General features: G+C 29.6%; 4 protein-coding genes across 7 annotated transcripts; 2 read left to right on the forward strand and 2 right to left on the reverse strand.

The window, feature by feature from the left end:
- Window positions 1-4,023: 4,023 nt before the first annotated feature.
- On the forward strand, window positions 4,024-14,185 carry LOC116777850 (alpha-tocopherol transfer protein-like). 4 transcript variants are annotated; one of them, XM_032671601.2, is made up of 8 exons: window positions 4,024-4,183; window positions 6,927-7,100; window positions 7,917-8,079; window positions 10,515-10,573; window positions 11,483-11,679; window positions 12,875-12,985; window positions 13,229-13,331; window positions 13,570-14,185. In XM_032671601.2, exons 2-8 carry the CDS (start codon window positions 6,947-6,949, stop codon window positions 13,719-13,721), a joined length of 939 nt encoding a protein of 312 aa, XP_032527492.1. In that variant the 5' UTR covers window positions 4,024-4,183; window positions 6,927-6,946; the 3' UTR covers window positions 13,722-14,185. The 4 variants fall into 4 exon arrangements, with proteins under 4 accessions (XP_032527492.1, XP_061382078.1, XP_032527491.1 ...); XM_061526094.1 differs by having other exon boundaries at window positions 4,035-4,143; XM_032671600.2 differs by lacking the exon at window positions 4,024-4,183 and adding an exon at window positions 5,285-5,413.
- A 327-nt stretch (window positions 14,186-14,512) lies between these two features.
- Window positions 14,513-16,936, reverse strand: LOC116777744 (aldo-keto reductase AKR2E4-like). Its single transcript, XM_032671443.2, has 6 exons — window positions 16,904-16,936; window positions 16,185-16,355; window positions 15,992-16,102; window positions 15,453-15,614; window positions 14,926-15,129; window positions 14,513-14,748 (listed from the first exon to the last, which is right to left on the reverse strand). Exons 1-6 carry the CDS (start codon window positions 16,934-16,936, stop codon window positions 14,527-14,529), a joined length of 903 nt encoding a protein of 300 aa, XP_032527334.2. The 3' UTR covers window positions 14,513-14,526.
- Window positions 16,937-17,825: 889 nt separating this feature from the next.
- LOC133319959 (aldo-keto reductase AKR2E4-like) lies at window positions 17,826-20,566 on the reverse strand. The gene is made up of 7 exons (XM_061526345.1): window positions 20,424-20,566; window positions 20,260-20,349; window positions 19,610-19,780; window positions 19,400-19,510; window positions 18,663-18,824; window positions 18,262-18,465; window positions 17,826-18,116 (listed from the first exon to the last, which is right to left on the reverse strand). Exons 1-7 carry the CDS (start codon window positions 20,460-20,462, stop codon window positions 17,826-17,828), a joined length of 1,068 nt encoding a protein of 355 aa, XP_061382329.1. The 5' UTR covers window positions 20,463-20,566.
- A 2,867-nt stretch (window positions 20,567-23,433) lies between these two features.
- On the forward strand, window positions 23,434-26,074 carry LOC116777428 (aldo-keto reductase AKR2E4-like). The gene is made up of 7 exons (XM_032670964.2): window positions 23,434-23,513; window positions 23,582-23,668; window positions 24,005-24,178; window positions 24,288-24,398; window positions 24,623-24,781; window positions 25,028-25,228; window positions 25,556-26,074. The coding sequence occupies exons 1-7, from the start codon at window positions 23,475-23,477 to the stop codon at window positions 25,796-25,798; spliced, it is 1,014 nt and encodes a 337-aa protein (XP_032526855.2). The 5' UTR covers window positions 23,434-23,474; the 3' UTR covers window positions 25,799-26,074.
- The last annotated feature ends 15 nt before the right edge of the window (window positions 26,075-26,089 follow it).

Genomic DNA, 26,089 nt, shown 5'->3' on the forward strand with positions numbered 1-26,089 from the left:
CATTGTGTTTTATATTTTTTTAGTCCGAGTATTTGACATTCATATAAAAAAAATATGTTAAAAAAAAAATTGTTAACAAAAACGAATAAAAATGTTTTACATTCTGAGAAACTTTTTATATAACAAGTCAATCATTAATTGGATCTTATATGAAAACAATTGAAATATTTTCGGAGAAGTTGAATTGTGAATAAAAAACTATCGCTGATATGGCTTATGGGATAGATAGATAGACTATAAAGAATTAAAAAAAAAAATTGTTTTATACGATTCTCTATACCATAGACAAGAAAGCTATATACCGAATCACTACAAAACTATTTAGTTTTATTGATAACATTTTTTTTAACGGTAGAATATAAGAAAAGGAAGAATATTTTGTGATAAGAAAATATTTGAATATGTTACTGTATCTGCAAATTAATACATACGATCACTATTATGAATTGAACTTTATATAGTATAGTATAGTATAGTAATTCAACCCACAGAATAAAAATTTACGCCTTAAAGAATATTTTAGCCATATTTTACTGATGCTTAATATACGATATATTAACTTTATCAATGTTTCATTTAAATATAATAATTAAAATCTTTCTTTCTTCGATATTATTATACTCGTTTGTACATATTTTTATAAATATTACAGATCCATTCAAAAGGTGTCGGAAATGATTAACACAATTGAATGGCTTAAATGGCTTCCTATAAAAGGAAATTCCAAAAAATATATATTTTACGTTTCTTAATCTCTATGGCCTAGTTAAATTCATCTTTAAGTTCCTTTTTATCGACATTCTAAGCAACGCAACACTCTGTTCCGTATATAGCCTCTTTAACTAAACACGTAAATATTATTTATAGTTATGAATAATAAATCAATAGCATTTTTAGTACTCAGAACTTATCAGTGGATATCACTACTTTCATCATTTCTCCCGTGATCACATTTATAAGTATATAAAATTTTTATTCTCTGCTAAAGTATATTAATGTGTGAAGATAGTATTGGAATTACGCAGTGTCTTAATACGTACTTGAACAGAAGTACGGAACTACGTTGTATTGAAGATTAATTGACTTTAAGATTAAATGTCGTCGGGATCAATACATCATCGTCACAAATACATATAATAAAACGAAGGCCCCTATCACGTCTGTTTGTTTGTTCGCGATAAACTCAAAAACGATTTTCAGCGGTTGTCACCATGCCATATCGTGATTCCCGAGGAAGATTCAGTATATAATCTGTTAAGTTATTGTACTTATTTGCGTATACATTAACGATATTTGTTGAAGATGGAAAAATGAGCCCACTGGAAGCTTTTAAAGAAAACGCTGTCTAAAGCTTTCGAGATATAACAAAGTATATGTAAGAATTGTATATCTGATATAGGTCTACAGAAAAGTCCTCGGTGGCATATGTCTATCACTTAAGGATAACTTACTATATCATTTTACTATTGTTAACAATTGGCATTTCGAAGGGTTTATTGGAAAGTTATTTACATAATTACGGTATTAAGTCTTATCAAAATAAATCAAGCCTGCATCATTATCTGTAAATTAATTTTTGAATCATTTAAATCGGACGTACCATTTGAAAGTTATCATAATATAAGTTTGACAGTTTGACAGCTCGCTCGACGGCGTCTCTCCTACTGTTTCTTTACCTCATAAGCTGAACGACAATGAGCATGTTTTCCTACGTTTTCTCAAGTTATTTAATTAGATATATAACTACTAATTTTCTTAATCATTATTTGTATATCTTATTTTTTCTTTTTAATTAACTGCAAGGTCGGACATTAAAAGTTGCGGGACTTAAAGCATAGAGTGCTTTTCGCACGGTCAATTATATTTTGCTATATCCCGTGTTACTTCTAAAGAAAATTTGTTCGTGTTACACATGATCACGTCATAAGTGTTGTATACAAAGAAATATTGTATTTTTTATGTTAACAAACTATTATTAACATAGAAAATATTACCATATTAAATAGACCATAGATAAGATAGAAACGAAGAGAAGTATACGATCGTTTAACTAAAAATATGTTTAACGAAGAAACATAATGATTTTTTTTTTAATTTACTTCAAGAAGTATGAATTCAACCAATTTTACGTAACACAGGCAATTTTTTTTTTTTGTAAAGAAACTTTGCGAAGCATTGTAGCTAGTATTTTTATAATAAAACGATGTCAGGCGACATGAAAGTAACTTAGCGTTAAATCCGAACGTTATACGTTACACATGCATTTTAATTTAATAAAACTAGTAATGAAAAATAATGTAAATAAACGCTATTTTCCTTCTACATAATTAATGTACGTTAATCTCATTTTATATTTCAAATTTTAAGATTGCTAGAGAATTGAAACCTCAAGTGAAAAGTTCGTGAACATAGAAATTTGGGAATTATCTATGTTCTGTAATATAAGAAAATCGGACAACCATACATTTGTCGTAACATAACAAAATAATTAGTTATTGATGACTAATCTCTACCTTTGCCTATGTTTAATTTATTGCCTAAGTTTCACTGATTTTGTCCATAACAAAATTTAAGGCTTTAAAAAAAATTGTCTAATTTTTTGTTGCAAACTTTTCAGTACGGAGTCCACGGAATACAATTTAATCCTATTTCGACTTATTTATGCGATAAGTATTTTCTTGGAATGGCTTATGTTATTGGCCCATAGACAATTCATAAATACGAAACAAAAGTGAGTAGAAGATATACAACAAAAATTGATTCATTCAATTTACGTTTTTTTTTTTAAATTTCAACAAAATTCGAACACAATTTTTGTATAACGCATTGTTACTGAGGTCAGTTGTACACTTTGTTTGATACTCCTCTTCCGATCAGTGCTAACCCTTAAGACAAGTTTATATCGTCACACTAATACATAGCGTTTTAATTTTTGCATTCAAAAACTTACGTTTATACATCATGTGAATAGACTTTATAATGAAAAACTGAAAAAAAACCTTGTTTTAAGGGTACAGAATTTCGGGCATAGTGTTTCTGACGGCATACTTTGAATCTTAAAACTCCCGAGTGACTAGTGACACTAGAAGACAGAATACAGACAGACAGACAGAGACATAATATTCTGAAACAAATTCTAAGACGTATACCAAGTTTGCTTCTTATTAAGACCATAGATTATTTTTAAAACTTATAGATTATAAGTAAAAAAAAAGAATGCAAAGATTAACAAATAAATTAAAAAAGCCTTTTTTAATTTATTTTTAAAAGCATACATAATAATAAAATCAATACAAATCACTATATATTTTTAAGTTACAATGAATTGCTGATTCTTCTGTATTAGGAAATCATTGGTAAAGGTCTGTTAAATCATTGTGTTGTCTGTTAAATCATCATGCTTTGTTTAGATTACTTGCAAATTGGCGCGCAAGTTCTTTTAAACTTAACTATCTGTGTATATTGAATTTTTCTCTTAAAACTAAAAAAAAGATGAAAACTGTACATTTATATTAGTACAAATATATCAAAGTGGTCATAAATTAAGGTGTAACATATTTCGATCTTGGAAACATAAGTATATATGTATAAATTTTTATGTATAGGTATTAGGTACATATAGATTTTCAACACAAGAAATTTAAATAAATAAATATAAGCTTCCAAATAATTATTAACTAAATTGTCTAACAACGTTTTTAAAATTATAAAAGATTTCGCATACATTTTTATACATGTCATGTTGGTTTTAAGGTAACTATTATATACATACATACATAGAATTATTTATGACTATGATAAATAGTTGATTCATTATAACAACTTCAGAGGTAATGGTTGTTGACATTAAAATTGATAGTTAAAAGCCATTAGAATTAGATTAGACTACGTATCATTTCTTGAACATCAGAGAAACTTGTAAAAACTAGTAACATAGAAAGATGTACACATAATGATGAATTAATATTGAACTGATATTATTTCATATGAAAATAAATATTAATGCGTTTTATTATGACGTTGGAATAGATATTCATTGAGTAAGATACTGAACACTAGAAAGCTACAAGACAGTAACCGAGTAGTGTGAACGAGGCAGCAGGTCAAGTCGAGCATTTCCCAAGCAGAGAGAGGCGAACCGAGGTCAGTAATAGCTGGGTTTCACAGCTGAGTGCACGCACATGTGAGTAGCTAAGATCATATTAAATATCGAAAATTATTAGTTTTTTAAGTAAAGATAATATTTTATAATACGCTCGTACAATCATTTCGACACGTACTCAAAGGTTTGCTTGTAAACGGAAATGTTAATAATTTGTTACATTCAATTAAATAAATTCATCAATACCACAATTTTTGTACATATATTTCATAATTTAGAGGACTTTTTTATTTTTATTTTTATTCTGAACGTATAAATATAAATACTACCCTCATTTTGTTAACTCTTTGGAAATTATTTAGTATACATAGTAACCAATACAGTCACCAATTGTCCCCCCCTGCTGAAGATATCTTAAGTATATGATATTTAATAGATTTATTTAGAAGGTAAATGTTATTTTTCTTTTAAATAATTCTCTTATTAAAATATTTGTGTAATGTTATGTTCTACACAATTTGTATATTTCTTATAATAAGTTCATTTAATTGGAAGTCTTCCTACACGTTATATCAGATTATAGTTCCACAATTTTATTAAGGGAATCAAAAATTTAATTTAAACCATCCCATGCACTATTAAAAATATTCATTGTTTCTAAATTATTAAGATTTAAATCTGTATATTGTATCTCCGTACATTGAAATGCTATTTTATTGTCTAGCCGAACTAGTTGAGTTATAAATATGACTTTTCAAACAAAGCACAAGTGACGGCGATCAAAATATTCTTAAAAGTTGTTGTTAATAGTAAAGAAAGAAAAATCTCAAGACGACTCAGTTTTATTTTGTGATTGTGGATATATTTTTTAATAAATTTCATATCAAAGCGTGTGATTGGTTTAGGGAATTGGGGTAAATTGGGGTATTGTAAACGCGGAAAAAAAACGTTACTTATAATTTTATACACTTTTAAAGTTATTTGAAATTGAACACGTTAAAAATGCCGTACTGATATAAAAAGATTTAAGAGAATTGTTATGTTTTAGATTAAAAGTTGATGTTTTATTTGAACAAGTTGTTAATAGTAGCGATTGTTTTATAAAAGAATATTTTTCAATAATCATATTGATTGCAAGTGTAATAATATCTATAGAATAACAAATTTAACACTCGAGTTGCTTACAAAATTGTGGCAAATGTATGACAGTTAGATTTATTTACATTCATATACGCGTCGCTGACTACAACGTACACGTTGGTAAGATTGCATACATCAATGCTAATTATAATCTGTTGATTCAAATCGAAGGTGAGTCCCCGTGATATGTTAATTTATATATAAACAAGGAACTTATTAAAAGGTTTATATATCATGTTATTTGCGAATGTTTCCTTTGTACACGAGGTTGTTTTTTGTACACTTTTGTCTACAACTTGTATTATTCTTGGACAGACCGGTGTATAAACGAAGTAATAGTCGCGTTCCCGAATAAGAGCTCGTTTTAATGTTAGAATTTCTCAGCCAGGTGGAGGTTTACAGTTACGTGCATTCACCCTAGACAGTAAGCGGTAGGATACTGCATTAAATTCTTACTCGAATATAATTGCATTAACTAATACAGTCTTATACAGTTTTTTAAATATATCGTTAGTCATAACTACACCATTAATAATTTCAACTTAAAATATTTTTTAAATTAGTTTTATAATTTATTAAACGATTATTCATTTGAAACGAACCGCATTTATCAAAAACTTACTATTAGTTTAATTGTTTGGTTTTAATTAAAAAATGCTCTAATTTTAACATTGCTTAAGAATGTAAATTAAATTAATTTAATTCTATTTATTATTGTAATTCGGATCATTACAATTTTAAAATTTTCTTTGATTTTCCGCGTCATTAAAATACAATTAATTTGATTTGAAGATTGATGTGGTATAATTTATTTAGAAAAAAAATATTACCACTTACTGTTTCGAAGACATTTACCGCGACATTAAGACGTTCTAAGTTTAAGTGGAAGGCCAGTATGTACCCTTAAGCCATGTCTGCATCGTCACCCTACTTACGGACCGTTTACAGTTTTTCATTCATAAATCTTAGCAAATTACATCACTGACGGACGTGATGGCATGAGAAACATGAACTACTTCGTATGTAGGGTGGCGGAGCGAACTTGTACTAAGGATGCAGATATCTTATTTATTGCAACTTGGGAAACCATTTTCGCGATTTGTAATTTCTGTAAGTGATGCGATCTTCATTTATCTTAGAACTTAGATCACTTCAGTCTTTAAATTACTTATAATACTTAAAAAAAAAATAAACATAATTCGCCAAAAAAACAGAAATTTTTCGTTACATCATATCTTCTTTGTTTCTCTCTATGAATCTAAAAATGATATATTCAGTAAAAATATCACAAATATGACGATTTAAAAGTCTTTCGTAAAAAACTGCGTAAGTTATTAATTGGTCGAGAACACATTATACAAACGTATATGATGTCAAGGCTTAAAACTGATGCAATGAGTTTCTCTGTCACAGTTGATAAGTTTTGCAACATCAGAATTATATATACCATTGTCGACGGAACTCCATTCTTATGGGGATATTATATTTTATAATGTAAAATAAATTTTAATCATTAACTGCGACGCTTAAAACCGATCATCCAAGTCTTCCTCGTTACTTATAACTATATATGTTTGTTTTAATATTTTCAACTGTGGTCGCCGTAATTGTCTAACTACAGTCTTATTGCATGTCGTTTATCAATTAAATAATAAAATAAAAACATTTTCATTATAATAATTAGAAACGGTCATTTCGAACAAAATGAAGTTGAAGTCAGAGTTACTGGTGCAACCTTCGGGGGAGTTGTCCAAGAAGATTAGGGAAGAACTAAAAGAAGATCCTAAAACAAGAGATCGCGACCTCGCCGCTATCAAGGACTGGCTCCGGAAACAACCTCATCTTCCTGATGAATGGGGTATGTTATTCCATTATTACTAGGAAGTGTTACAAATCGTTATAATATTATTCTTCTTCTCTCATCTTTCTTTTTAATGTTCAATAAAAATAATACCTCTTTTATTATGAACTTTTTACTTAGTACTATTATTATTCGTTTAATACGCTTTAGATAACTAATGTGGATGATATATTATTTCAATTTGTTTTTACATTTTTATAAGTATATTTTGATTGAATATCGGAGTCGAAATCTATCAAATTGTCAATATAATAATATTATATTTAAGATTATGTGTTTATTCACTTATTTTAAATGATTATTTTTTATAAAACCGAATAAAGTTAAATAAACTATAAAAATAGTCTATAGTCTATGAACTAGGTATATAGATTATTGGTCTATGGTATTTAGAAAATGTAGTTGATTAAACATAGAGTTATAACTTTATGACGCCAGCAGAATCAAACTTGCAACCTCTGGAATATGGGTCCTGACTGTTTCAGTCCGTGGCGTGTAGATAACGATGTTTCTCTACGTTCAGATTTTAAGGTTACAAAACACCAGTCGGCAGTCACTAGTAACATGGTCCTGCAATATTATAAATATAACGGCTGGATTAATGTATGCATTACATTACATTGTCATGATAAAGTAGAAGTATTTTTTGTCATATAACATTAGTAAGGCTAGAATATAGAGATTCGACGAAATCTGGAAAAAAGCACGAAAGTTTTATCTGGTATTATAATGATCTAAATGCCATAATCTGTTAAGCTAATGATGTGAAATTAAAAATTTATTATAAAATCTATTGCTATTCCATTGTTTCAGAGGACATGCCGCTCCTCACATTCCTCAGGGGAAGTAGTTTCTCATTGGAGAAATGCAAACGTAAATTGGACATGTACTTCACTATGAGAGCCGCTTGCCCAGAGTTCTTCACCAACCGCGATGCCACAAGCCCGGCCTTGAGGGAAGTCCTGAAAACTAAGCTGTGAGTCATCCTAAATATTGTGTTATGATCAACAGATTGTATATTTACGTGCATACGCAATTTGCATCGCGATTTTCTATATACATAAAGCATTAACCGTTTAGTTTAATGTGCAGCGCAACTAGGATACCTTAATTATTTTAATAATTTTTATTCTTTATTAAAAATCAACGTTAAGACACATGAAATTATTGACAAATTTCTCATAAGTGCTCCACGCGGGTCAGCTATTGGCCTAGATTTTGCACACCTTCACTTATTGCAAAATGATGCTAACTCCGTTCCACTTAATTTCATATTCCAATGTCATTAAAGATCATATAATAATGGCGGAAGCTAAATCGTGATTTAAGATGTGCTCATCTGAGTTTAAATTTCAATGACAATGCTTTAATCCACTCAAGGGCGGACACGCTCACGGACTGCGTAATCTTGCAAAGCAAATGTGTATTACGTAAGTTTTAAGCGTACTTTGCAATATTGAAATCTCTGTTTGATCTACGTGTTAATTGTTGAATGTAGACACACAACAAACCTCATCATTTATCACGTACATAACTATAAAATAATCGTCTTAACAATAAAATTATAATTTATTATAAATAAAATTCACATTATATTACGTATACCTACTGTTATTTTATAAACTCGTTACAACTTAAACGTACATTAAAAACTAATAATTACTTGTCTTTTTCTTTACTTTATATAAAACGTCTAATCTATAAACACATCATGACACGTGTTACATCATAAGAGCACTTTATTTTATTGAAGTCAATGCAATAATATAAATTGCAGATATTGATATAATTAAGGAAAATAGAATGATAACGGTAGGTATAAAAATTGTTATATCCGTGATATATTTTTAAGACCTTTAACTTTACAAATAAAAAAATAATATGATAAGTTATATGATTATATAAGTACTGTTATAGATAAAACCCTAACGCTTTATAGATTCGTAAAAAATTATAAATAAATTGTTCGCTTTGAGCTCTAACAGGACTCGACTGTTAAGTGTTTTTTAGACGTAGGTACTACTAATATTTGGCTTTGAGTGAGGTGGCTCAAAATGTCGCGCTGTAAACGCTGAGAGACCATTCAACTGTTAAAATTTCTTCATCATTTTTACAACATATAAATCTAAATTTTCAACTACTTACCATCGTTTTATTAATTAGAATGAATAGTGCTTGGCTATCATGTTAAGGGCAATATCTTAATAAAAGCCTATTTGCTCTTTTCTTGAAGACCTACAAACTATAATTCTGAGGAAACCCAGTCCCAACTCCCACATAAACTGTTCCAACATTTGCTGTGCTTATGCGGTATGAGAAGCGTAATGCTTGGTCCTTAGGCAGGGACGATTTACAAAGCGAGGATCCTGCTTACACTCGACAAAGTGTATCCTACAAAATGACGATTTAAATCCTGGCTATTTTACGTTTGTGCTTCAGGCTGACTGGTTTTGTTTTAAAAAATCGTGGTCACCAATAAGACTTCTTGCACGTACCTCCACGGAGTCCACCTCTATAACGTGAATTTTTTTTTCTACCTGCCCAAACGAGACAGTAATACACACAAAAGCACCTTTGCTTCGTAGTGGTAAAGTATCAGTTCCGGAAGTTTCTTTGCTGCGTTAATCTTTGAATCAATGAACCAACTAAATGGAAGGTTTGAATCCACCTCAATACACAAGAACTGAATGCAGTCTATAAATTCCACGGATACATTTTATTTAGTTGGAGTGGAGGTGAATGTTTTTGTTTTAGGGAATTAAATACATGCTTTTATCTTGGCATTTTATTCATATTGTGGTTCGCCATCATCCAAAGCGTAGACAATTCAGGGTCTTCGTGTTGACCGACACTCTGAAAGAATATGTCAATACGAATGTACATACATTCCCCTGCGCGCTGAATGTTATACTCAAGAGAATGTAAGATATTGAATCTGCGTCCCCTTCAAAAAGAAATAATAGTACAGACCTCTGTGATAGTGAGTTGGCCTTTGAATAAGAGAACAAATCACCACTACTTTAAGACGAATTATAAATTGTGACTTAAATACTGACAGTATCATTGTTTTTCCTTTATAAATCTTGAGCCATACACATTTTCTTAAGACACAAGTTCATAAGACAACAAAATACTGCTTGCGTATTCCTCCGATGCTAACCAACAGCACTGACGTTGAGTCTCGTGAATAGTCATGGTTTATGCTTGATAAAAGTAAATGCATATATTATATACCCCTCTAAACAATCCCTTCAACTACATGTTACTTTATGAAAATTACTTTTTCTGTTAGTATATTATAAAATATATTAAATAAAAAAAAAAAACATAAAATCAAGAGCCATTTAGAGATTCAAATATACATTATTTTTATTCGATTGTTTGTAAGTGAATTTATTATTTTTATTTCAGACAAGGACCAGCACTGCCTGGCGTAACGCCGAATGGCAGAAGAGTGACAATTTGCAGAGGTGAGATTTACGTACATATCAACAAATAGACTAAACAAACTCAATATCATCTTTACGATTGAATGTCAATATATAATTGATAGTGTAAACAAAACCTTGAGATGATTTGCATGTTCTTCATAAAAAAAAATCAAACGCACACCAACACTAGAAATGATTCTAAAATAAAGATACATAATTATTAAAATAATGGCAACATTATTGCTTTAGTTATCCATAGCTTGTTTAAAATAGCTAACAATTACACATACGTATACATAAACATATTAAAATGTGTTTAAGTAACTGGCATAAAATGCGTTTCAGTTTATTTTATTTCTTCTCAATCCATCAAGGCTATAAGGATGTTTGTTCTCAACTCACGTAAAGTTTACCAAGTACCAAACGCTAACAACGTTCAACATGATTGTTATAATAAATGATATTATTATGTTTAAAGAATAGGAAATAAACAAAACAAACCACGTGTCACGTATTATTTTATATTAAGACTTCATTTCCTTAACAATTTTTAACGTAGAAAACTGTCAAGTCAAAGTCAAATCATACTGCAGCAATTGAAATAGAAGGAATATTTTATAAAACTAATATTAATTGTGAATCAAAAAGTATGGGTTTGTGTGACGATTTAATGTTAACAAATTTGAGCCAAATTCACCACATGTCTGTGATAATGTCAGGGTTTATATAATGGTAGACCCATTTAGGACTCAATAAAAAATGGTTCATATGCACTTTTTGAATCAGCAAAAAAGAAGAGAAAAGACAGTTTAGAAGTTTTTTTTTTATTCTACACACCTTTAATCAGAAACTAATCACAAGAATAGTTTGTTATTGCAAAATGAAATGACAAGCAGCTGATAGGTATAGACCAAAATTTTGTTTACAAAATTATTTTTTTACTTCTAGGTCTTTATCCCAGTTTAGATTCACAGCAAATAACGGACACTCTGAAGCTAGCTCTCATGATCGGAGACATCAGACTAATTGAAGAAGTGGAAGGCGTCGCTGGCGACATTTATATTTTAGATGGAGCTGTTCTTGGTGCAAGTCTGCTAGGAAGATTATCTCCGTCAGTAATCAAGAAGTTCATGATTTGTGTTCAAGTAAGTGTAACTTCAATTATAATTTTTTATAACTATATAGCCTATGGTTTATAACGTCCGTATATCATTACTTATTCAAAGTTATTTCCCCTACGAAATTTTAAGATAATTCGGAGGATAAGTTCTTGAGAATCTATGTACATACGTCATAAAACATTGATTGTGATCAAAGCTTGGTGGTGTTCACTGTTCAGTAGGATTACCGCAAGTATGAAGTAATCCTGATCACACTACATACGGAGCGGTAACAGTTTCCAATCATAAGTTGTATACATAAATATATATGCCATTCTATTATATTTGATTAAATCTTTGCTTTAGTAAAGATATAAATTGTTTGTTTCAATGTACGTTATACAAATAAAATGTAAAAAATTATATCGCATCGGTTAAAAATTGTTTATCTGTGAAGTTTAATGACACAATGTGTTTGTTTGGACTGTAGAGGAATATTTAAAAAAAAAAATTATTTGCAGTAAACAGGATTTAGAATGAACTTAACACTTACATACGTAATACATATTTATTAGTTATTACAATAGCAAACAAAAGATTCGTTGTTTATATTCCATTGTTTACTTATCATGTGCCAATAGTCTAAGCGAGGTAAATCAATATTTTATTTCGTTTCTATTTAAATAGCAATATTTTAATAATAGGGTATAGATACCTATATTATTATATTGACGTTATTAAAGTGTATGATTTTCATATTATGCAATAGGTTATCCATTATTTTATAAATAATTCCTTAAGTGTTTAACGTGATAAATAAAAATTAATACAGCCTTTTTTTAAGATACAAAAAAACTTTTAATAACGAAATAAAATGTAGTATATGAAAAAGTTATAAGACTATTAATATCGCTTCGTGTCTGTGATTCTAGTGACCTTATAAAACTCTATTAAATAACAAAAAAAATAATAGTTATCTGTTAGTATTATTCTACAGACATTTATAACAAGAAAATATCATAATATATCTACCAAGATTTATCCGCACATTATCTAGTAATGTTTTGTCGAAACATTGATTATTTTTTAAGTCTGATCATAAATCAGAGTCAATATACAACAATTTAGATTTAAAAGTCTTATATATATAAATCTGCCTTCATGACTAAAATTACTAGAACTTTTTTATCGTTTTAAATTTATGTTAGGTTAAAGATAAATTTGTTTCTAAACGTTTCAGGAAGCATATCCAGTGAAACTAAAGGAAGTGCATATAATCAACACTTCTCCTACCGTAGAGAGATTTGTGACGTTCGTGAAGCCGTTCCTTAAGGAGAAGATACGGAAGAGAGTTAGTAAACTTTGTTTTCCCATATCTTATATATATCAGGAAACCTTTATTTTCTCGCAAAGCTGTATATTACTTAAATGTTTTTTTTTTTTTGCAATTACCAAATATCATAAACTCTTACAAAGGAGACGACGCTATTTGAAAAAGCAAGGCAAAACATGATTAGTTACGCAAACTGTACTGATGCAGTTGGCTGCTTCCTATTTTAAGAGTCCACAAGTAAATTTTATAAAATGGTTTCAGATCTTCATTCATAAAGATATCAAGGACTTATACAAGTACGTCCCACAAGAAATGTTACCGAAAGAGTACGGCGGTCAGTGTGGTACCATGGACGAGTTACAGCGTAAGTTATTAACAACAAAAACCTCCTCAGACTTTGGCTCCATCGTATCTCTCATACTTCTGAATATGCAACAAGACTCGTTGGTCAATTTGAAAAAACTAACAATTATTAATTATGTTCGAGTTTAAGGTAACCTTTATTAAACGTAGCTCTTTAAAAAAAATATCATAGCATGTTTCAATAAATATTGTGGTATTAATTTGCTAAGATTAGATAGTTAATTATAAAATATTTTCAGAAAACTGGACGGACAAGCTGATAGAGTACCGTGACTGGTTTAAAGCTCAAGACGCTCTGGTCGCCAACGAGAGCTTGAGACCAGGGCGCCCTACTAACTACGATGAATTATTCGGTATCGACGGCTCGTTTAGACAACTGGCCATTGATTAATGATACCTAGCCTCATGTTTAATATAGGCATAAATAATTTTAATTGCAAAATTTTAATATTTCTTTGTTGGATAATTAGTTGTCATTTTATTGATGGTAATAATACTTTTTTTGTTACAGCTTTCAGTTTAAAAATTTTATAAACTAAATTAGAAATAATATTCAGGTGAGGTTTTGCTCTTTGCTATATTTAAATTGGGAACCAAATAGGTATTAAGAATATTTGTTGCCTGCTCAATAGTTTTAACAATAGTGATGTTTATATATTCAATGATTTCCGTCCTAATTATTCGCCAATTTACATAATAGTGTTGTTCCGTTTTATTTTCGTTTATTTTTAATGAATTTATATATTTCGGGAGCAAATTTTATTTAACGTAAGGCATCTAAATAAGATTAATTATTATTTACATTAAGGTATCCATTTCTGTGATGTACTGAATAAAAATGTGCTTAATCCATTATATTGCAAACTTATTTATTTTATATTCCTTTTCAATAAACAAACAAAAAATAGTGCTTTCTCTACAATTAACAATAACTGTCAAAAGTTAATTGATTTAATTCAATAAAATTAATAAAGTATGTATTTCAATAAGTAAATTAACTTTTCTAGATTATACAAAAAAAAAAAAAGTGTAAATATTCGGCCAAAAAATTTTTTGTTGAAAATTTTTATAATCTGTATACATACGAATATTAAAGACAGAGCTTAAGTTAAAGATTAAAAATAACAAATCGAAAACTATACGCATTAAAACCAAGGTCAATTAAAAATTTATTTACTCGCTATATAATAAAAAAATTACATATCATTCACGATTTTGAAAACTTCTTCCATATTAGTATCAAAAAAGTATTGGTACAAGTTATCCAAGTTATCAAAATCGTAAACTGCCTCGCTTACGTTTAAATTATTAATACTGACTACTTCACTTTGTGTGAGACTAAAGTCGAATACATTAAAATTTAATTGCATGTAATCTTTGTTAGAAGACGCCGGTATCGGTGTGATTCCACGATCTATCTGTAATATAATATATCATCATAAAGAATAATATGAAATAAATAAAAAAAATATTGTCAATAGTTGCAAGAAATTACGTTCTGCTTATGTGGTCTTTGCAGAAGAGTTAAGTTATATTTTTTGGAACTGATGACAAAAATATACAGTTTTTGTTCTTATAAGAGTCTTAATATTTACCAGATAACGTAGCACAATTTGACTGGGGGTTTTGTTGTGCTTCTTAGCTATGGTCACCAACGTGGTGTTAGCAAAATCTGTGGTGGGGGTGTAATTTCTAAAAGGTCGCGGTGCTAAAAACCCGAATGGTGAAAAAGCAGTCACGTGTATTTGGTGACTCTGACAGTAGTCCACCAGGGCAATGTTTGTAAACGTAGGGCTTACCTGGAAACGGTAATTGTTATATAATATATTATGTAATTAACTAAATGCGGTAAAAGTTACTCACAGAAACACTTATAGTTTTCGATATTGACAAAGGAAAAGTTGGAAACATACATAAAAAATAGGTCACTTAATGTTAGGTATGAAAAATAGTATAAGTTTTTTTAGTGATCAAAATACATTAGCGAGCATTACTGAGCTTAAAAAAATCGTCTCAATAATTACGCACCACACTAAAGTTGAACTACAGATATGAAGGTAAATTAGAGTTTTATCTTTATATGCACGTCTGGATGGTGGATACATATAAAATGGAAATTTACCTCCACTTGAATAACAGCAGGTTTTATATTACACACTTCAAGTATTTTATCTATTTGTGAATGATTAAAATTTGAAATTCCAATCGAGTTTGTCAGTCCTGATAGTTTCGCTTCCTCCATGCCTTCCCATATATCAGTACAGTTTATTTCTTTGCCTGTAATCTGCAAATTACATTATAATAGTAATTATAAATTTAATTTTAATTTAATAATTAATTAAAGGTAAATTGTTTAATATTAAATAAATCGTATAATTTTGATATCAATTTGTGCTTACAAAGCGTATAGATTTTATGTAGTATACAAGATAAAAGGCCATTAAAATTTACTTTTATTAATATTTTTATTTATTGAACTTTAGTGATATTATTTAGATATAAAAACAAATACTAAGATTGTCATCTAGGTTGAAAGGTTTTACGCTGGGTTGATAGTACACTTCTATAATATACAATACGTCACAGAACCCAAGGTTTAGACCTACCATTAAGAACTTTAATGAAAATGTTAAAAAATATTTTTATTTATTGAAAAATTACCACATCGAATGGTATGTGGATAAGATAAAGATCGACGTAAGCCAATTGTAACCTCTGCAGGCTTCTTTTGAGAGCAGGAACGACTTCACTTCGATTTGAATAGATATCAAGCTACAAGATGAAAGATTATGCAAATAAAAATAAAGTAAGTCTTTCATTCATTTTTTTATAGCAAATAAAGAGTCACTCAAACCTTGGTTGTGATAAATAGATCTTTTCTGTCTACTAGACCACGCTCAATGGCGCTTACAATACCCTCCCCTACCTGCACCTCATTGAAATATAAGGGAGCGGTATCGAAATGTCGGTATCCCGATTCTATCGCTTCAACCACTGTTTTTGTAATGGTCTTCACGTCCTTAATCTGAAATTTATATTAAATAAAAAAACGAGTTTTGTAAGTCTGGTAAATTTAACTAAAATTATTGTCGAATCAAGAAAATTTGTGGCGTAACATAACTAACTTTCGTTTTCTATTTTGATGACATATTTTTTTTTTCTGTCTACCACTTAAATATTTTCAAATACGATAGTTGTAAGTAGTTAAATTAAGGAATATCATAATTTTCTCCCTCCGCAACGAAAACAAATTCTTAACTGGAAATCATAAAAAAAAGTGGTAACAATATATATTTTTTAAATTTAAACGAAATATTCCAAGAACGTAGTTTATTTTTAAACGGAAAAACGAATTATAATTAAGAAGTTTTGGATTTCAAGGCAAACGATCTACATTAACAAATCCAAAATCACGATGCAGCCACAAATATACTGATTCTAAAAATATAAACAATAATAGTAACTTAGAAATCTCAATAACAATTTTATAAGCAAACATTTTGATGTTGTCCATCACGCTTTAGTATATAAAATCTTATAAAAATACATGAAGTATATATAAATTAAACAAACCTTTCCAAAAGTACCGAAAGCGATTGGTGGCATTGTGTAGCCATCATTCAGGAGAATGTTCATTTTTATATTGTCGAAAACAATTGTATCCTAAAGTATACACGATGAATAAATTAGCACATATTAATTAACAAAAATATTTCATGAGCTCTTAAATTCTTGAATACTTATATAATATTTTACCCCCAATTTATAGAATGGCTGCAATATGTCAATATGTTTATAATATTATAAAAGAAAAGTATTCAACTGTCCCTTCTATTCCCCTCTCCGTGGATAAGTAAAGTTTTTAAATTAAAGTTGTATTATATAAAATAAAAATTAAAGTAAAGACTCCTTCAGTAGTAGCCTTACGGAAGATTCGAATTTAACATTAAACATGCACTTTCGAGTTTATAGTATAAACTTAACTTTACGAATAAACTGAAATCTCCCCGTAAACAATTAAACCTCACAACATTTAAATATCTACTTTTATATGTAAACGATCGTTCTATATTAAGAAAATATTTGTACATCACCTAAGTAATGTTTTTGGAAAATTTATTTTTTCTCCGTCACTGCAGGTTTTTGAAGATAATTTTATATGTAATACTCCTTAATTTTTGCTTGTTATTAACCGCTTGCCAAAGAACTACTACTATATATATGGAGATAAGAGAATTATATCCATATAATAATAATTATAACATTAATTATCAAATTATTATTTTTTTCTGACCCTTTAGGTCTGATAAGAATTCCGTTTTAACATTGTCTTCCGATGTTTTATCATATTAAAGGAATAAGTTACATTAGTTAACATAAAAATTAGAGACTCCGAATGAGGGAAAACGCCTATCCAGCACTTGAAAATCTATACAATAATATACTTATTGTCGCATAGGAATAATAAAAGAAAATAAAATGTATTAAAACAGCTTTAATTATACTTATATAACAAACATACACCTGTGTCGTTAGTTGTTTGCGGTTGTTGAAGTTCGTTCATATTAGCGGCCCGTGACCAAACTTCTGCGGAACTGGTTCCAAAGTAATATTCATATAGGTCCTCTATACTCGTATTATCAAAATTGTACAACCTTATATCTCTATCCAATTCATTAATTTCGTATACTTCTTTTTGGGTAAGTTTAAAATTTAAAACGTTGAAATTTGACTTGATGTGCTCCTTGTTAAAAGACTTCGGTATGGGAACTGTCCCTCGGTCTATCTGTAATGATTATTATGAATACTTTGATTATTGGGGACTTTATTTTGGATTAAAGGAATAACAAAAGTTTAAAGTAAACGTACGAGTTGCTTAATAATTCATCACAATATGAAATTTACTTCACGTAACGTAGTAACGTACTTACCAAATAACGTAACACGACTTGGCTGGGCACCTTATAGTATTTTCGAGATAATTTCATAAAAGTAGCATCATCGAACGTGAGATCATTGGTTGTATTTTTATAAGGCCGCGGTACAAGCAAGCCGAAAGGAGAATAAGCCATAACAGCTATGCCTTCGTTCTGACAGTACGATACCAAATCAAGATTTGCAAAGGTAGGATTAACCTGGAGCCAAAGATGAAAATGTTACTTATAATGCCATTGAAAAATTGCATTTTGTTTGATAGTTTAACATATAAACGGAACAAAATATTATATATATAACATTAGTCGAAAGTGCTTATTACTAGGGAGTAAAGTTGACTACTTTTTTTTATTACAATTTGATAAACCCATCCGGAATCTAAAGAACAGAAATTTACCTCTATTTGATTAACAGACGGCCTTATTCTGCTATGTGCGAGAATCGTATTGATTTTTTTGCTATCAAAATTAGATAGACCAATGGACCTTGCCAAGCCCATCATTTTCACTTCTTCCATGCCTTTCCAAATGTCGAGAAAGTCTATTGGTGTTCCTGTGGGCTTGATAAGGGAAATTATGTTATGAAAAATTTTATTCCTGCACTTAGATCTGAATTTTATTGATGATATTTTTTCATCCGGCAAAAGAACGTAAAGGGTGTTATCAGATAGATTCATACAACATTTACCGAAAATATCAATTATTGGTCAATTTTATAATAAATTTCAAAATATTTGATTGTTTATATTTAAATACGCCGTCAAAATCAGATCAATTTTGTTGTTATGTCATTTTAGGAAATGTTTGGTTAATTGATAATTTTTTCCAAACTTGGATCACCTGTATCTTGAAATTGTTTAATTGAATCATAATATATATATATATATATATATATATATATATATATATATATATATGCAAGACGTCTATTTCATATATTTCAATCCTGAATAAATATTGCCCTCCTCAGTGCTAATTCATTTCTTTACGACAGTCCTGTCTATTTCTCTCGCATAATACTTTGTCAGAATTACATGGATATGCATTAATTCACAGATGAACACAAGAAATAAAGAAGAAAAGAAATTATAGTGAGCTCCTTCGATTGTCATAAAATATAATAAGAAGAAATTACCACATTTTCTGATGTATGGATCAAATATAAATCTACATAGCTTAATTGTAGCCTTTGTAAGCTGCCTTTAATAGCTGGAATAATTTCACTTCGGTTTGAATAAGCATCTAGCTGCAAAGTAAGAATCAGTGGAATTGTTACAAATATGCTCCTGGTTAATTCAATCGTGAAGAGATGATATTAGAAATAATTTATTTATTTTTAAATTACCTTTGTTGTAATAAATAGATCTCTCCTCTGCACTAAACCCCGCTTCGTGACGTTCGAGATAGCTGCCCCTATTTGCGCCTCATTGAAATATAACGGAGCTGTATCAATATGTCTGAATCCGGTTTCTATTGCGGTTATTACAGATGAAACAACGTCATCCAAATCGCTTATCTAAACAGTGAAAAGTGTAAAAAGAAATTGCAGGACCAAATTATTTACCTGAGTTACTCCTTTGACTATTAGTTTTGAGTGAAAACAGTTCTGAAAAGTTCTATTTACAGATATCGTATAGATCATAGACTAAAGTTATAGCCAGCTAACTTGTTCCACAACAACACCTGTGTTCTAAAGTCTCTCGACATCTTTAGCTAATTAGTTTAAATAAAATTTATCATAAATGAATAAAAAATAACTATATATATTTAGTGTTTTATAGGCTACCATAATAGTGTAGGAGTAAAAACCGGAAAAAAGGCCCCAAAAAGTAATTTTAATCGAGTTTTTTTAGGTTTTTGCTAACAAATGGTCTGCCTTATGACTTGTCGCTATATGTATGTTGTTATATACTTAATGGTATTGCTCAAAAACTATGGTATATTTTGTAGTTTACTTTAATTGTAAAAATTTGAAAAGATAATTTTAGTACGAACCGGAGCTGCAGTACCAAATGCGATGGGCGGCATGATTGCACCATCATTCAATAAAATATTCTTCCAATATGTCCCAACAACAATTTGAAACTATAAAATTACAAAGTGATAATAATATTCATATGTTATAACATATTTACAACGATCATTTAAATTATACTCACAGTACACAAGAGGACAAATATAATTATAGTGTTATGCATTTCATATAATATAATAATGGATAAATATTTTTTAATAAACTTAGACGCTCTACGAGGACTTTATAAAATAAATGGATGTCAAACAGCAATAATATAGTGGAACTAATGCATAAAAAACTTTATGTACTGTGCGATTACATATCGCCTTTCACATAATTAAAACGACTTTTGAATATCTAACTGGCAACATTAGAACGGTTATAGAATTATCGAGGTAGATATATATAATGCTTTTTAAATTATTACGATAATTTAAATTTTATAGTTATTTTATCCTCGCCAATTAATTGTCTAGTTTGTTTTATATTTTTTGGTAAATTTTAATTCCATGGAACAAGATTTTGTTAGATTTTTTCCGTTTTCTTTCTTTTTGATATTATTATTCTTTTGACTTCTTTTCTTGCTTCTTGACTTGATGCTTGACTTCTTTTTCACAAACGAAACAGAATTTGAGAATCGTAATGATGCTATTCAGATCTTTGATAAGGTTTTTCTTTGTTGTGTTAATTGGACTAAAACTATTGTATTTAATTTATTCTATTATTTTATAAACAATTGAATATATATGTACACTTTCCTAAGGAATAAAAGTATTAATAAAAGTATTAATAGTTATATTATCTATCCCCACCTTAAGTAGTAATTGCTGACCGGGCATGGATGTTTCGGTCGGTATCTGTGTCGGATGGTGCGTAAAGAAGCCTTATCCATGTGAAACCATTGTGGGGAAGAATAGGAAACGGCACAGAACTACCCCGGGCCGTGTCTCCGGCCTGGGACAGTCAACGCGGCGCTTTGGTGGCTAACATAGGGCCAGACCACTCGTTGCCGGTCGTGGTAAGGGCCATGGTCGTGGGTAAAAAGGTCTGGCAGGCCGTTGAACTTTTTGCCATGACAGTGTTGTCGGCTAAAGAGGAGGCAGAAAGGGAGCGGAGTGAAACACTGAATCACTCCTAGGAGTCGTGAGAGAGATGGCTAACGACGTCCACGTCGTGCCTACGTGGCGGCTTTGGTCATCACGTAGCTACGTCGTCGCGCTTTGGACGGAGCTTATGGGTGGCGGATGAGGAATTTCGTCGCCCTTATAAGAGTGTTCAGGTTGGTGCGCGCTTCACATGTTCTGGGGGCGACATCGAGGGAGTGGAGGAGAAGTGTAGATCCCCCTCAAGAACGAGTCTGGACCGCAGACAGCCGTTGCGTGAGCATAGCGAGCCCGTGACGCTTCAGCACAGCGGAGTGGAACACACGATAAGGTTTAGTAGGTCGGGGCGTCCCCTTAAGGGGCGTCTTTCCTCCCCCTTCTGGGGTCGACTACCATCCCCACACAACCCGCCCCTGTCTCAACTAGGTCGGGTATGTGTAGAACACATTCCTCCTCGATAAAAAATAAAGGTTATCGTATCTATTTTGTAATTTTTTTTATATCCTAACATCTAAACAATATTTATATTAATGAAAATATTATTAATTAAAATTTTAAAACATTTCAATCACACATTATAAGATTTATTTATAGTTTTGAAACATTTTCTTCAGTCTGATATTTTCTGTCTAATTATGTCTATAAAGGATATTTTTTTTATAATTGGGTATCCAATTAATAATTAAAGTTACCAGGTAATTTTTTTTATTTAAACGAGTATATAGACGTAGCATGGATAAACCAAAATTCATCATACACAATTGAAGTCGAATAGAGTCGTCCGTATGTCTTTGACCTATGGGTTTACATAAAATTCTGGTTTTAGAAAAAAATAAATATGACAATTAAGCAAACTTGGAGTACTACACAAATAAAGAAACCGTGGATGGTGGTTGTTAAACTATGAATTGTTTCCTTTCTTCGATAAAAAAAATGTGAATATTGTTTATGGTATTTTAATATGACGAATAAAAAAACCCAAGAGTATTTGTATTGGGAAGTAAAAAAAATATTGTTGACGCACATTCGTAAAATTTTTGCTAAATATTTTTAATCTCTTATCTTTTTAAATTTGGTAAATAGGGAAATACGTATAAATATTACTTTATTTATGTAACAAAGCCATATCCATTTGAGTATAATATTTAGTACATAAGGGGTAAAATAAATAGTTTAAACAAAAAAAAATCATGTTTTGTTCGTATACTTTTAATAATAAATTATATAGCAATAAATTAATTGGATTTGAAATACCAAAACCACACTACATTTAGCCTTTGAAGATGGTTACAGTTTAAAGGTATTGACAATTGTAAATTTCGGCCTCGAAACTTTTAACCAGGCTAATGTTCCAATTTCAAATTAACTTAAGTAATTTATATTTTATTCAGAGATAATAAGTTTAATACTCTTTTAAACAAAACGGCGATAGCTGACACAACCTTTATTAGAGATGTTTGTCTCAAAAAAATATATATATATATAATTAAACATGAAGAGATTTATAATTGTTGACATTATTCATTATTACGTCGTAATAAATTACAAATTTTATAAGCATTCAATTTAAATAAAACTAATATTTTTCGGATCATTACGCGTATTTTATTATTTAAAAAAACTACATACTCAAGACGTTTCGGTTACTTTTCAGCAACCGTGATTACGGACAGTGATTAATATTTGTATCTTTTTTATTTCTGATGACCAGAACAACTTTTTTCATTCCTCTTCGATTTCATAAAGCCTTTGCCAAATTGACTAACCTTGTTTCATTGGTACACCTGGTTACGTTTACGTTTCCTTCTCAAAGTAATGTGTTTTTTCTCAACTATGCAATATAGGATACAGTAGTTTGTTTAACTCAAATTTGTTAAAGTAGATATTCCATGATTTTTAAATCGAATGGTAGTAAAATTTTTGTAAAAGAAAAACAACTTTATTGTTAAATAATTTAATTAGGTGTATGTTATCGCAAACACCTTTTAATTTTATTTAAACTTTTAGCCATTGACTTAAATGACTGTGATAAGAAACTGTAATTTATTTTGAATATTCTACATTCGTTTACAATCAACTTAACCACTATAATGTTTAAACTTGTCTTGATATTTCTCCAGCTTTTTAATGTATACATTATTTTTATATCCACTTATTAAATTTTATGTGTATTTTAAATGTATTTTTTTTATTATAGATTCAAGTATATTGTTCCATACAAAGGGGATGGCTCTTAAACGATGGAAATATTATGCCGCCAATAGCTTTTGGTACGTTTGGTAAGGTGAGTCTTCTTCGTTTATTACAATATGATATTTTCAAACATTTTCACTTTCTTAATATAATTTTTGTATCCCGTTGAAGTTTCTATAAAATTTTTATTTCGCAAACAGCAATTTTTATATTTTAATTTAATTTATGTGAGCTTGTATTTTAATGTGTTCATTATAAACTTACTAAATATTTTGACAAAGCAGTAATATTTGCTATTTCACACTGCATATTTATTAAGTGTGATAATAGTAAACTTTTGAAATTGACGTCCGATCTAATCATATTCACCACCGAGTTTGATTAATAAAGTTTTTAATATATAAACATTACTATGATCTTTAAATAGAGAGTTGACATAGAAGATAAGGTTGGCCAATCTATTGAATGGGCGATAGAGGCTGGATACAGACACATTGATACGTCATATATATATTTAAATGAGAGAGTCATTGGAGACGCAATCAAAAAAGTAATTAAACGAGGAGTGATTACTAGAAAGGACCTGTTCATTACCACAAAAGTAGGTTTGAATTTAAATTCATGACAATATTTCGTTAAGAATTCAATTAATATTTAAATGAAAAACAAAAATTCTGCATAATTCTGTTGTGTTATTGAACATATTTCAGCTCGACGTATTCTCTAACAGATCCTTAGTAATTCCAGCACTTCGTAATTCGTTGAAGAGGTTACAGACAGACTATGTCGATCTTTATCTTATTCATTCTGCTCGCAACCTGGTAATGATACGTTTTCTAATTTCCTTAAGTCACATAAATAATACGAGACGTTGTTTAATATCTTGCTTTTGAATATTATGTGATGAAGATATTAGCTAATCTATTTATTATTATTTTTTATTATACTAATATATAACTAACTAAGTAACTACTAACGTATTTTAAATATATTTTAACTTGCTTGTGTTCTATTCTTAACAATACTTGTATACTGCTTATTTCAGACTGGTAGTCCTATTAATTATTTGGAAAGTTGGAAAGGTATGGAAGATGCGAAAAAGTTGGGATTAACGAGGTCTATCGGAGTATCCAACTTTAATAGCTCACAAATAAACGACATCTTCGTCAGTTCAAAAACACGCCCCGCTGTTAATCAAATTGAGGCAAATACAATTTTTTAAACATATTATTAAATTAAAAAATAATAATATTTCGTGTTTTCAAAAATCAGAACGTATTTTAAATTTTGAACACTATTATTCTTTCAGTAATTAAAATTTATCACAGATGTATGTCTGGAGAGATTGAAAAAATTTTCGATGTACAGATAACACTCATAGCATTTACTCTAACTAAAAAGTAAAAATAAGGAATGTTCAAGTAAAAAACAAACCTATTTACTCCTTCAGGTTAATCCGACGTACACAAATTTAGACTTGGTAGCGTATTGCCAAAGTCAAGGTATACGTGTGATGTCCTATTCTCCTCTTGGCATGATAGTACCCAGACCTTTGCTGGAAAACCTAATACCAAATCCGGAAGGACCCGTAATTGCGAAAATCGCTCAAAAATACGGTAAAACAGCAACTCAGGTAGTCATTCGCTATTTGGTAAGTGTTAATAAAGGGTTATTTATTAACTATAAATTTTAATAACAGATCTGTTTAGTTTTTTTTTTTATCATCTGCATATAAAATTTATCATTTATATTCAGTTCTTTAACTGGTAAGAACAGAACTTTTTTAACACACGGCCCTAAAATTAATATAAGTATAAATATAACAACTCAACAAGAATAGACCATACTCAGTTGATAAATACATGAAATAAAAATATTTGATGCACTTATATAAATATAGAGGGCTAAGTTCTTGACGACAAATTATTATATATTTATATTATATATATTTATATATATAATCTATTTTAAATTTCAGATCGATCGTGACACTATTCCGATACCAAGGTCAACAAACAGAGAACACATAAAATCGAATATAGATGTTTTTGATTTTTCATTAACTGAAAAAGAAATATATATGATCAATCAATTTAACATAAACATAAAAATTTTTAATGATCTCGCATTATCAGATGAGCTTTTCGAAGAGTATTATGGTGGGAACAAAAAGGAATTTTTAGAAATGTATTTACACGATGTATCCCTTCTTAAGCCATAAGCGGGAATCCAAGCCTTTTTTATTGTTTTCTAATAATACCATCTTATTGAAAACTGTCTCAAGGAAATGACGTATCCATCCATTCTTGTGCTCTAAGGTTCTTTCCTAATCCGTGGTCTAACACTCACTTAATTATTCCAAAATATTTAATGAGTGTTACTCAATTTGTCAACTCTAAACGAAATGTTACCAATGCTAGTAGAAGTTACAACATAAAATATAAAAAAAATTAAAGTCAAATATTGAGATATATGTAAATGTCTGCATCAAACCGATTCCTCAGTCCGTAAT

This window comes from Danaus plexippus, chromosome Z (genome assembly GCF_018135715.1).
Source record: "Danaus plexippus chromosome Z, MEX_DaPlex, whole genome shotgun sequence".
NCBI lineage: Eukaryota > Metazoa > Arthropoda > Insecta > Lepidoptera > Nymphalidae > Danaus > Danaus plexippus.

Bases quoted from the DNA above. Each gene is read 5' to 3' on its own strand.
- LOC116777850 (XM_032671600.2), top strand. From the start codon at position 5,305: ATGACAGTTAGATTTATTTACATTCATATACGCGTCGCTGACTACAAC. The intron at 8,080-10,514 runs GTGAGTCATCCT...TTTTTATTTCAG, and splicing joins GAAGTCCTGAAAACTAAGCT to ACAAGGACCAGCACTGCCTG. The intron at 12,986-13,228 runs GTTAGTAAACTT...AAATGGTTTCAG, and splicing joins AGGAGAAGATACGGAAGAGA to ATCTTCATTCATAAAGATAT.
- LOC116777744 (XM_032671443.2), bottom strand. From the start codon at position 16,936: ATGCCACCAATCGCTTTCGGTACTTTTGGAAAG. The intron at 15,615-15,991 runs GTAATTTTTCAA...TGTAATTTGCAG, and splicing joins TCCACATACCATTCGATGTG to ATTACAGGCAAAGAAATAAA. The intron at 14,749-14,925 runs GTAAATATTAAG...ATTATATTACAG, and splicing joins AAATTGTGCTACGTTATCTG to ATAGATCGTGGAATCACACC.
- LOC133319959 (XM_061526345.1), bottom strand. From the start codon at position 20,462: ATGCATAACACTATAATTATATTTGTCCTCTTGTGTACT. The intron at 19,511-19,609 runs GTAATTTAAAAA...CTTACTTTGCAG, and splicing joins ATCTATTTATTACAACAAAG to CTAGATGCTTATTCAAACCG. The intron at 18,466-18,662 runs GTAAATTTCTGT...CTTTGGCTCCAG, and splicing joins CGTCTGTTAATCAAATAGAG to GTTAATCCTACCTTTGCAAA.
- LOC116777428 (XM_032670964.2), top strand. From the start codon at position 23,475: ATGTTTAAACTTGTCTTGATATTTCTCCAGCTTTTTAAT. The intron at 24,179-24,287 runs GTAGGTTTGAAT...AACATATTTCAG, and splicing joins ACCTGTTCATTACCACAAAA to CTCGACGTATTCTCTAACAG. The intron at 24,399-24,622 runs GTAATGATACGT...TGCTTATTTCAG, and splicing joins TTCATTCTGCTCGCAACCTG to ACTGGTAGTCCTATTAATTA.